Here is a 12,222-nt window from a genome sequence, read left to right as displayed (position 1 = left end):
GTCCAAAAGCTTCCTCGCTGACACTTCTCTCAGTTCCTTGGGTTCCAAGTAGGGTCTCCCAAGGAGCGTCATTCTGCTACGTGCAAATCCCGGGCACTCGCCTAGGATATGCCGAGAAGTTTCATCCGCCGATTCACATCCTCGGCAGACCGGACTGTCTACAAGCTTAAGCTTATGTAGATGTTTCCTAAAGTGACAGAGTCCCGTTCAACATATACTTAAGTGATAATATAAACACATTCTCTGAATTTTCAATTGCGGCTCTATAGTTTCATTTGTAATTAATTCATAAAATTGAGCCAATACTTTACAATTCTCTGCAAATCAATTTATTTTTTTAAATTAATCGTTGTTGATGTATAAAAATAAAACACTGTTAACTTTATTTTAAGCTATATTATTAAGCCATATTATTTTATCTATCCAATCTACATATTTCGACACCCTAGTATATACTCCAAAATGATTTTCTCCGCAGCCTACTCCAAATGATGTAATACCCACGATAAAATAGGTTTCGTTGATTTTAATCTGAAGTGGTCCTCCAGAATCACCCTAAAATATATTTTTTAATGTAGTTAATATATCCACCAATTAATATTTTCTTATTATTACCATTTTAGGATATCATTTATATGTATAACTAGCTTTATGTCATCCTGAACTATAAATACTGTTTTTATTTTATCGTAAGCCGTATATTCTGTTTAACAGTAATCAGCCTATTTTGATAAAAATGTTCGTTTGCCGATATATAATAACTCTGATTTTAATAAAGCTTGTTGCTGCTGTTGTAAAAACAGACGCGCATATTAGTAATCATTAAAGAATAAAAATTAACAAAATTTATTAGTTTATTCTTTCTCTTTTGGACAAAAGCAGATTCAGTATAACATAAAACGTTGTACAATATTCGACCGTTGCATTATAAACCCCATATAAGGGTCTGATAATACAAGACTATAATAATACACAGTTCTAATTGTATGTAAAATCTAGTGTATAAATACTCGTATTTTACATACATTTACGAAATATGAATAAAATTTTATTTCGTTGACAAATTTAAATCTGTTTAGTTACAATTCAGAAAAAACGGAAAAAATTGAATAAGCCCTTTTTTCAGGGTTTTCCATAAAATTTAAAAAAATGGAAAGCAAGAAACTCGACAATTTTCGAAATATTTTTCCAGTATTACAGTAGTTGCTAAAGGTTTTGAAATGGCAGTAATTCCGAAGTGCTCAATTTTTTGCACGTGACTAATATTTTGCTAGTAAATGAGGAAAAAGAATTAATTTGCACAGGAGCGGACCGAGAAAATTCGGGAAATGACCGGAAAACACCAAAAACTATATTTCGTGAATAACTTGAAAAGCATTGAGAATTTCACAAACATACAAAGGACCAGAGTAATCCTGTAAAAAATATTCCTATTGATTTTTTGCACAGTGCGTTATTTAGGAGACATTTAAGGATTTACATAAAATGACGATTATTATGCAAATCGGCCAGAAAAATACGTTTCAAATTTCAAAGCGGCGCTGCACTAAATGTGCTACTACTTTTTCGTTTTTTTTGCTGAAAGTGCATGAAACAAAGGTGAAGCTTCAAAGTTTCCTTCTATGTGCTATTTTACTTAACATATTTCCCGATCTATGGAAATCTGCCAGTGTCTGTTCTATATTAAAGAATGGTGATTCTACTCACAGAATTAATTATAGACCTATAACTTTACTTTGCAATTTCGCCAAAGTTTTCGAGATGTCTTTGTATAACCGCATCTATCCTCTTATTCGTTCATTTGTTTCTATAGACCAGCATGGTTTTATGAATAAGCGTTCTACTAATACGAACTTGATTTGTTTACTCAATATTTATTTAATATTATCGACTAGCAATTTGGTGTACACTGATTTTTCGAAGGCATTCGACAGAGTTGACCATAAGCTACTGTTGGTGAAGTTGGAGAAACATGGTTTTTCTGCGACTTTGATTAAATTATTCGCTTCTTATTTGTTAAATCGCACAAAATATGTTAAATTTAATGGTGTCAAATCTGACACCTACGTGTCTACATCAGGAGTTCCGCAAGGCTCCAACCTAGGCCCATTGCTTTTTTTATTTTTATCAATGATTTGAGCTCACTGATTACATGTGATAAGTTATTTTTCGCTGACGATTTGAAAATATTTTCGGCTGTCGAATCAAAAGATGATTGTGACTGTTTGCAAATGAATTTGGAAAAATTAACTCACTGGTGCGTGTCAAATTACCTAAACATCTCCAAATATTCTCACGAAAATTCAGTGTAATTATTTATGACTACCGAATTGACTGCAATTTTGACACGAGTAGATGAAGTTAAAGATCTGAGAATGCTTTTCGACAATAAACATGATGTTTCCTCACATATTGAGCTGACTGACTCATCCATGAGGATGTTGGGTTTTATCTTTAGAATGGGTCAAGAGTTCCGTGACAACAATGTTTTGATTAAACTGTATCAATCATAATATGTTCGATCCAAATTGAAATACTGCTCGTTAATGTGGAACCCCATGTGTGTATGTTACATTTAGTAGAGCCAAGATAGATTTTGACTTCGCGAAAATTACTGGAAGAGAGAACTTTTTATTTTTCGCTTTGTAAAGTCATCAGAAACAACATATAAAATAATTTTTTATGCATTTACAAATGTAAAGTTTTGTTTGAAATGGTTGACTTTACAGATATTAGCAAGGTATAACTTGTTTTAAGCAGAAAAGTTGGAGGAAAACATTTTTCCAGCCCAAAGTAAAATACACGGTGGCAAAAAAACGTTTTGGCAGTCTACATGCGTCCTAAAATACAACGAAATCGTCGATAAATTCGAATTTCTCATCCCAAAAAAACCCCGATACGAAATTTCACGAGATTAGCTCGAAATAGTCGAAAGATATTAAAGAAAATGTTATTTATTTTTTCAACCTCAACTCCTGTATTCTACCAACGAAGCACCTTATGCAAAAATTTTATATAAAATACCCCTATTAATTTTAAGTGTTCTATATGCTGGCGAAGTTTGTAACCTGATTTTTGTTACACCTTGTATATACAGGATGTCCCAGTACTTGATACAAAAAAGTCGAGTAGAAATAGATGAGGTCAAAATTATATTAGTTCTTCATATATATTTTTTTCATATGGGCCTTCGTCAACAAGTTACGGCCCTGAAAGATGAAAATTAAAGTTATTTTTATTTACAATCTCTAAACTTCAAAAATTAACTTCAGCATGATGCAAATTTGGTGTCAAATTTTGTTAGTGAAAATTACATTGGCAGATAGTACGATTTTCTAGGCTCTTATTTTAAAAATTTGTACGCTTTTAACAGTGTAATTACGTCCAATTAAAAATTAAAAACAAAAAATGGTGGAGGCGCCGCTAGATGTACACTGTAACATATAATCACAAATATTTCCTAAACTGTTAATTTTACCGAGTTGAGCTAAGAGGGTATTTATCATTGACAAATTCTTCAGGAAACTTATTTTTGATACAGGCAGATTGAAATCGTCATCTGTGCAAAAATTCTGGGTGTTAACCATTGGGCATAGTCCGTCCCTGGCGTTCTAGGCATAATGAAGTTTCACTTACAACATCAAAAAGAGGCTGTACGCATGTGTTATCGATCACAAATTTTCATCATGCTGAAGTTAATAATAATTTAGAGACTGTAAATAAAAATAACTTTTTAATTTTCACCTTTGAGGGCCCGTAACTTGTTAACGAAGACCAGTATGAAAAAAATGTATATGAAGAACTGATATTATTTCAACTTCATCTATTTGTACTCAACTTGTTTGTATGAAGTACCGGGATATCCTTTATATAATATAGTACACGGATGTATTCTTCTAAGCTTGTTCTTTACGAATATGACATAAAAAATCATAATAACTCTATTTTCATTCAATATTTTCAAAAATTTGACAAACACCCGAAAGAAGATACATGGATGAAAACACCCGTAATACAGATTACCGGAGAAGAATATAATTTAATAGTATAGGAAATTGTAGCTCAGAACCTGCTCTTTCCATCTATTATACAGGTGTTCTACTTAGATATTTGAGTAACGAACTCCCGATGAGAAAAGGTGTCAGTAATTCAACGTCACCTGAAATGCTGTCATCAATTTTGACAATAAGATCAGACATAAAATGTGTTGCAGAATTTATTAGTAACCTGATAGTGCCCTGCAGCGTTAAATATGCTTAAAAATTAATTATGTGGGCGTCGCGGGGTTACAAGCTGAATTATGCATAAAATTGAAGCTTATATCTTACTGAATCAGAATCCGAAGGTAATAAAAAAATAACGCGGGCAGAAGGGCAGTAAAATCAAAAAACGAGTTATCACCACGGGCGGATAATACAGTATATTGTATAATTCTATAATTCTATATAAAAATCAACTTATATTTTGTACAGCATATATTTTTTATCAATTTTTGAAAGTTGCTCTTAACGTTGAGTCTTATGGCAGAATAAATTTTTAAACTTGAATATCTCGGTTCGAACACGTCGAAAATCTTACTGAAATTCAACATTTTTTTAGTTCCCACGCTATTTACCGGAAAACGGAGGCTTTAATTGAAAAATTTTACTCTTGCAAAAAGTTTCTGTCACCAATTTGAAAGACAACAGCGTATAACTCAGAATTTTTGCTTCAATAATAAACAAGATATGAATAAAAATACAGAACAAGTCATTTTTCGAAAGGCCGGCGGACGGCTGGCTGCTTCGCGTCCCCACTCCGCCACAATCGCATCTGTCTCACAAATCTCCATAGCTCCATTTCGTATTACTTCGATACGTACGAGTCAGTAGTGATAACCCTACTACATACAAATTTTAAAAATATATGCAAAATTAGTAAAATAAATCATGTCTCACTTCTACAGATTTAAAATACGATATTTTAATAATTAGATTTAAAAGTTAATAAATATATACAGGGTGTCCCGTTCATGTTCAACTTGTGTGCAAGTTCCTCATGGAAAAACAATAAGGATAGTTCATGTAAAGTTTTTTTCTTAGACGCCCTGTTTTCGAGATACAGTGTGTTGAAGTTGTTACTTTCCGAATGGTTTTTTTTAATTATCTTTAAATCGGCTAAAGATAAAAATATCAAAATTTGTAGACGAATAAATATCTACTGTGCGTTAACAATAATAATGTGCAAGCTGTTTCTTTCTGAAAAGAAGTGTCGCCAATACAGGTAATTGCAGGGGTATCTACAATAGAAAAAAAAATATGTTAAAAGAGAATATTTATTACATTTCTAAACGGTTCTGTAAACTCACATGAACTACTCCTATTATTTTCCCATGAGGAACTTGCACACAAGTTTTTTTTGAAACATGAACCGGAGACCCTGTATATAAAATACATATATAAAAAAGGTCCTTTTTATTAACAATTAGGAACATGACTAACAGATAAAAAACACTATTTATCCAAGTCACGTTTCTCATCGAACTTTTTGCAAGATTTTGAGCCATGTTTTTACAGGACCAAATTCAACCCATATTACTTTTCTTGTAAATGCAAACCTTGCTTCCACAATCTAAGGAAAATTTAAATTTTATTACTAGAAAAATGGTTGCTACTTATTATCTTACCTTTTTGCATCCACATGAAGAACGTTCAAATGTCTTTATCAATTTTTCTATCCACAGTCGGCAATACAAAGCAATTTTGGACAGAGTTCTAAACAATTGACTGATAATAGGTCCTCAAATAATGGAATCGCAAAGTATCTTCAGTCGGAAGCAGATTTGCAATTGTTGAAGACGATGCTAACAAACCTCTTAAAGTGTTTACTGACGTAATATTATGATTTTTTAATATAGTTTTATAATAATGATCTGAATATCCTCGAACATATTTTCTGAAAAATCATCCGTACCAATTCCATTTAAGTGTTTGTGGTTTACCCAATTGTTTTCCCAATTTTTTTATTCTATTCTGTCATTAGGCAATTCACATGATATTTTACCTCCATTGCTATTAAATCATTGGAGCCAATTCTTTCTAAAACTTCTGAAGAGATCGATGCAATGTTTTTACTTTAGTTTCTATATTTTTAGACATAACTTGGGATAATCTCTTCCCAAGAGATAGCTTCTAGCAAAATACACATTTATTTATGTGAAAGCCACCCTTACGAAGTGATCTACCAGGAAGTGGTGGAGGTTCAATACCAGCTACTCTGTACTCTTTCAGTCTTTCCACTCTTTTCCTTAAACTTTCAATATTTTGTTTGTTCGTATAGGCAATATAACACATTTTATGCCAAACAATTTTACCAGTTTTACCATCAACAATCACACTTTTTGTATGTCCTCATCTACCTCTTTGTTTATATCATTCCGAATCTTATTGTTAGTGGAATTCATAAAAGTAAAGGAAGTTTTATCCGTTGATTCGATTATAATACCTCCAATTTTTTTACATATTATACATTTTTTGCGTTTTTGCGTTTTGAATTTTACATGTAAGCCGATTTCGTTCTCAGAACTAGTACTATCAGTTGTAGAACGTTTCATTTCGTGCAGTGCTAAATTCTGATAAAAAATCTATAATTGGAATGTGGAATTCCCTACAGTTAACTAAAGTAAAATTTCTCACTTAGATTATCCTTGTTTACAACACTAAACGCCAACCACTATGTGTTTCAGTTTTTTAAAAAGTGAAAAATTAAGATTTTAACCAGGTTAGGTACTGAACTCGTTATATGCATTCACCCACAAAACTATATTTTTGAAAATATAAACACATACGAAAACCGCTACAAAAAGGCACACCTAAAATTCCGGTAAGATAAGAAATATTAAAATAAAATGTAATACAGTACGAGATGGAGCTATGAAGATTTGTGAGACAGATTCAACTTTGGCGAAGTGGGGAAGCGAAGTAGCCAGCCGTCCGCCGGCCGGTCGAAAATGATTTATTTTGTATTTTTATTCATATATTGTTTATTATTGAAGCAAAAATTTTGAATTAAACGCTGTTGTCTTTCAAATTGATGAAATAAACTTTTTGCTAGAGTAAAATTTTTCGATTAAGGCCTCCGTTTTCCGGTAAATGGCATGGGAACTAAAAAAATGTTGAATTTAAGTAAGATTTTCGACGTGTTCGAAGCGAGATATTCCAGTTTAAAAATTTATTCTGCCATAAGACTCAACGTTAAGAGCAACTTTCAAAAATTAATAAAAAATATATGCTGTACAAAATATAAGTTGATTTTTATATAGAATTATAGCCAATGTGCTGTATTATCCGCCCGTGGTCATAACTCGTTTTTTGATTTTACTGCCCTTCTGCCCGCGTTATTTTTTTATTACCTTCGGTTTCCGATTCAGTAAGATATAAGCTTCAATTTTATATATAATTCAGCTTGTAACCCCGCGACGCCCACAGAAGTGAAAATAAATTAAAGCGGGCACTCTACTATGATACTGTAAGGGATAAAATTAAATGTTAGAAGCGTAGAAGTCTGTGAAAGAAGATATAAATTTTAATGTCTATGTTTAATTATTGTTTTTCGATGAAAACGAGAGTGAATACGAGATTTCGGATCCATGTGTCCTTACAGCAACGCAGATGAGCTAACTTAGTGGACCTAGTATATATTTTGTGATTACATTTAAAAATATATTACATCTGTAATAAATGCTCAATTTTCTACGAATCACTTGTCTCTTTATATTATTTCTCCTTCGCCCCAAATTTTCTGAATAAAGAATTAAAATTATGGACCATAATTCAATTTTCTCAAAGATATCAAACATACCTTTTTTGTAAATAATATTCTACAATTTTGATTATTTGCATGTTTGTGAGATTCTCAGTACTTTTCAAGTTATTCGAAATACGTTTTTCGCAATTTTCTGGTCATTTCCCGAATTTTCCCAGTCCGCTCCCGTACAGAACAATTTTTTTTCCTCATCTATTCACAAAAAACTAGCCACAAGCAAAAAATTGTGCACCTCGAAATTTAATGCCATCTTTAAATACAATTTTACTATTGGACTAAGATATATTTTCCTGAAATAAATATAAAGGAATATGAAAATAACAAATTTTAATACAATGTAATAAAGTATTCTTTCGAATTTTTTATTTTTACTTAAAAAACTTAATTGTTCTAAGAAAAGAATACGGCTTACTTTCTACACTCAATTTTTTCCAGAAAGTTTGGACCTTTAAGTACATACCTGACAAGTGTCACCTGTATTATATTTTGCACATAATTGTGTATCACTTATATTTCTTGGTTCAATGAGTCTAGTTGAATAGTAATCATCACATTCATTATTGGATACTGAAACCAAATCGGCTTCCATCAATGCGTTACTAAAGCTACTTGAGTTACCTATAAAAAAATAATCAATAAATAAACAACAATAATGTAAATATCAGAATGTTACACACATATCTTTTATAAAATTGGATAAAAATAAATAGAAACCGTATAAACCGAATTTCTATTGTAAAATCCGAATAATTACAATATAATTCGAATATGTGGATTTAAGGAGATAAATATGGGTGTATATAGGTCCCAAGTAATAATACAAATTAAGAGAGACAAGTCATCTACTAGTCTACTACAATAAAATATTATCCTATAGAGTAAGATAGCTGCCTCAAGCAATAGCGCCAAAATGTAAAAAGTATAAGTAAAAACGTAGTGAAAAATTTTGTTAAGTGCAACAAATGTTCATTAGTTGTGCAAAAACGCCTAAAAACATTTAGGAGCATCGGTTGCGGGAGAGCCTATACTTATCGTGTTAAATAATAATTGATGTCAATACAAATAAAAGTATTATTTATTAGTAGAAAGTAAGTAGATTGAGATCCTTGCTTGTAGATATTAAATAAAATCGAGTTTAAAATGCTTTTAATTATATATTTCAATTTCTCTATTATTATTTTTTACCCAATATGCATAAATAAATACTACGAATTGCAACTGAAACTTGACAAAAGCGCAGGAGTATGCCGAGTTCATTATTTGTAAGTTGGCAGTCCTTGTGATGTATATAGGTATACATAATACTATGCTATCGCTCGCACAGCTGATTGCTTTAACCTCTAAAATGTGGGATGAAGAACAGAGTCAATAGAAAGGAAAATCTGTTGGCAAAAGAAAGTATGAGTGCTTGAAAATTAGAACAGAAAACATAAAAAGAGGGAAAAAAAGCTGAAGAAAATATAAATATGTAGTATTATACTGTGATACAATGTTAATGCAGCCAAAAGTATTCTAAAAAATATACTGAAATTATTGAAATATTAATTTTAAAATAAAAAATATTTAAATTGTCACAATTTATCATAATGCATTAGATTGTTATTTGATGCAAAGTATAAATATTTCATTGTTTGTATGCTGCTGATTTTTTTTACTTCTTGTATTGAAAGCTTATCGTACTTTATCAATAAAAAAAAATTCAAAAAACTTCATTTGAAAATTTCCCATTTTATTTTATAGGTCAGCAAAAAGAGCTGAGAAATTACCATTTCGCGGCTTTTTTTCAGTTCATTTGCACAAGAAAATAGTAAAGTACTTTTTTTCGTCCTTAAAAGACATACAAAACTAGCTCCCGAGCGTCAAAAAAATATTGATTAGATCAAAAGTTATAAACAGAAGAAGTTTATTTATGACTTTTAAATTAAACATTTATAAACTTCGTTATTATTACCAGGACGTTTTGGCATCGCAGATTAGACAACGAGCAAACAATTAAAATCTAGTAGTGTAGGTAAGTAGTAAAATTTTAACGATGTAACGAGTAGCTCAGTTTTCCTAGATTTCATTTTCACAGATAGATCAATTATTTTAGTAAGTAACTTTATAAAATCTAATATAATGAACGTTACGTAATTTTCTGAGATGAGATCACAATAATTATTAAAGTATTTGAGAATGCTAACAAACAAGTCTTATATTTATGTCNCGCACTGATTGTTTTCATGGTAGATTTCATAATAATACATTGAAATCTATCATTTTTTTTAATTTGTTTGCAACCTGGAAAGTTTTTTTATTTTTTAGCCTTAGTTGCAAAATGAAATATACGACGCATGCGCGTGATATAGTTATATATTACTACATATTCGGAAAGTTTATGAAAAGAGCTTTAAGTTAAAAAAAATCGTCAAGATTCGTTGAAAAACAACGGAGTTACAGACGGAGTTATTAAACAGTGATAAGAAGTAAGAGGATGCGATGTCAAAACGTTCTGGTAATAATAACGCAGTTTATAAATGTTTAATTTAAAAGTCATAAATAAACTTCTTATGGTTATAACTTTTGATCTAATCAATATTTTTTTACGCTCGAGGGCTAGTTTTGTAGGTCTTTTGAAGACGAAAAAAAAGTAGGTACTTACTTTACTGTCTGTTTTCTCGTGGAAATGAATGGAAAAAGTTATAAGTGAAAAATGTGAATTTACGTAAAAGTTATACAATTAACCAGCCTGTAAACAATCTTCCCCCTATTTTTATGACTGTGGAAACTAATATGCAGCAATGCGCACTCTGCCCATTCTTACTACGCAAGCGTTTAAATCGTGTAATTTAATTTTAAATTACCCTCCGATCCCTCCGAGTCAATCACTCCTCTTCATACTTTGCAATTTGTGCCCGTCCGTTAATGTTAGTTTTCCGCGATAAACCGCGTCGTCAGGTTTGAATTTCCTACCAATTTACCGCCAATTTGAATGCTGCGCTCTGATTGGTCGATCAAGCGGTGGGGCGTGGTCTAAAAGTGGAAGGGTGGGGGGGTGGCCAAACCGCCGCTATTCCTACTATTAACAATTACAGTTAGAGAGAAAAGAGGCGTAGGTGATTTTTTTTTTAATTACCGTAAAAATAAGCTCTATTTAATGCAAAAAGAGCAATTTCCGTAGCGGCTTTTGCCTGACCCTGAGAAATTTTGTTTATAACTGTTTTGCAAGTCTTACTTTCTTAGTTGTAAAGGACAACTTAATTTCAACTTTTTGAAATTTTTCTTTTTCGATACGTTTCTATGAATGAATTGGAACCTATATCTACGATATTAACTTCTAAAATTAACGTTTGGTAATTAAACAATTAGTTGCAAAAAAACGAACGAAATTAAATAACAAACAGCTGGAGCAACAATTTCACGCTCAATCGAATCGACCTTTAACATACATGTTGATCTTTTGATTGATGATTTTTTACATAAACTTCATCAACATCCATCGTTTTTTGCAATGATAATGCGCAATTCTCGAAAATAGATTTTTCCGCGTTCGACCTTTATTTTACAGTTAACAAATAGGTGAAGAGTTCAGGTTCCTTACTCGATTTACTCGCCTACAACATAAAACAATTAATTCTCCAATATGTCGTCTAAATTTTCATGGACAGTAAAAAAGTGAAAAAACACGTAATTCTGCAATTTATTTGCAATTTGCCGAAGGGATTGCAATCCGGCGTTATTTTCAATCCGGCCGGATCCAACCGAATTCCCATCGATCCGGCCGGATCGGACCGGATCCGGCCGGATTGATCAAATCAGGATGATTTTCACTTTTCGGTTCAAAATGAACTGTTAGTAAGTTAATCAAGTGTCATTGTACGTAATATAGGTAGTTTATAAAAAATAAAACATATATATAAAATCAACTTTATTTCCAATTCAATCCAATGTTAAGATTAGACAACGAGCAAACAATTAAAATCTAGTAGTGTAGGTAAGTAGTAAAATTTTAACGATGTAACGAGTAGCTCAGTCTTCCTAGATTTCATTTTCACAGATAGATCAATTATTTTAGTAAGTAACTTTATAAAATCTAATATAATGAACGTTACGTAATTTTCTGAGATGAGATCACAATAATTATTAAAGTATTTGAGAATGCTAACAAACAAGTCTTATATTTATGACAGACACCATCATGATTTGATGAATCTATCTCATGAATGGCACAATTATCACAATAATGAGTTTGTATTATCATTACAACTCTTTAGTTTAATCAACTTACGATAAATAATTATTTTAAGTAGAATTTTAAGTAATAATTGTCTTAGTATTCATTATACAGGGTGGTCCGAATTTTATGCAGGAAACTTCGAGGGCAGATAGATCTCTTTAAAATAATAGGTGTTTGCCTTATAAGACAAAATATGTGTTTTT

General features: G+C 31.4%; 1 protein-coding gene across 1 annotated transcript in view; it reads right to left on the bottom strand.

The window, feature by feature from the left end:
* Window positions 1–381: 381 nt before the first annotated feature.
* Window positions 382–12,222, bottom strand: part of LOC108914230 (trypsin-1) — a 54,832-nt gene continuing 42,991 nt past the window's right edge. The window contains exons 5-6 of the mRNA XM_018719993.1: window positions 8,264–8,421; window positions 382–555 (exon numbers count right to left, since the gene is read on the bottom strand). Coding sequence (XP_018575509.1) covers window positions 388–555; window positions 8,264–8,421 — 326 coding nt within the window. The 3' untranslated portion in view covers window positions 382–387. The remainder of the gene's footprint in view (window positions 556–8,263; window positions 8,422–12,222) is intronic.

The sequence above is a fragment of the Anoplophora glabripennis genome, unplaced genomic scaffold (assembly GCF_000390285.2).
Source record: "Anoplophora glabripennis isolate ALB-LARVAE unplaced genomic scaffold, Agla_2.0 scaffold1136, whole genome shotgun sequence".
NCBI lineage: Eukaryota > Metazoa > Arthropoda > Insecta > Coleoptera > Cerambycidae > Anoplophora > Anoplophora glabripennis.
Note: the sequence above shows the minus strand (reverse complement) of the source record. Positions and strands in the feature narration are given on the sequence as shown.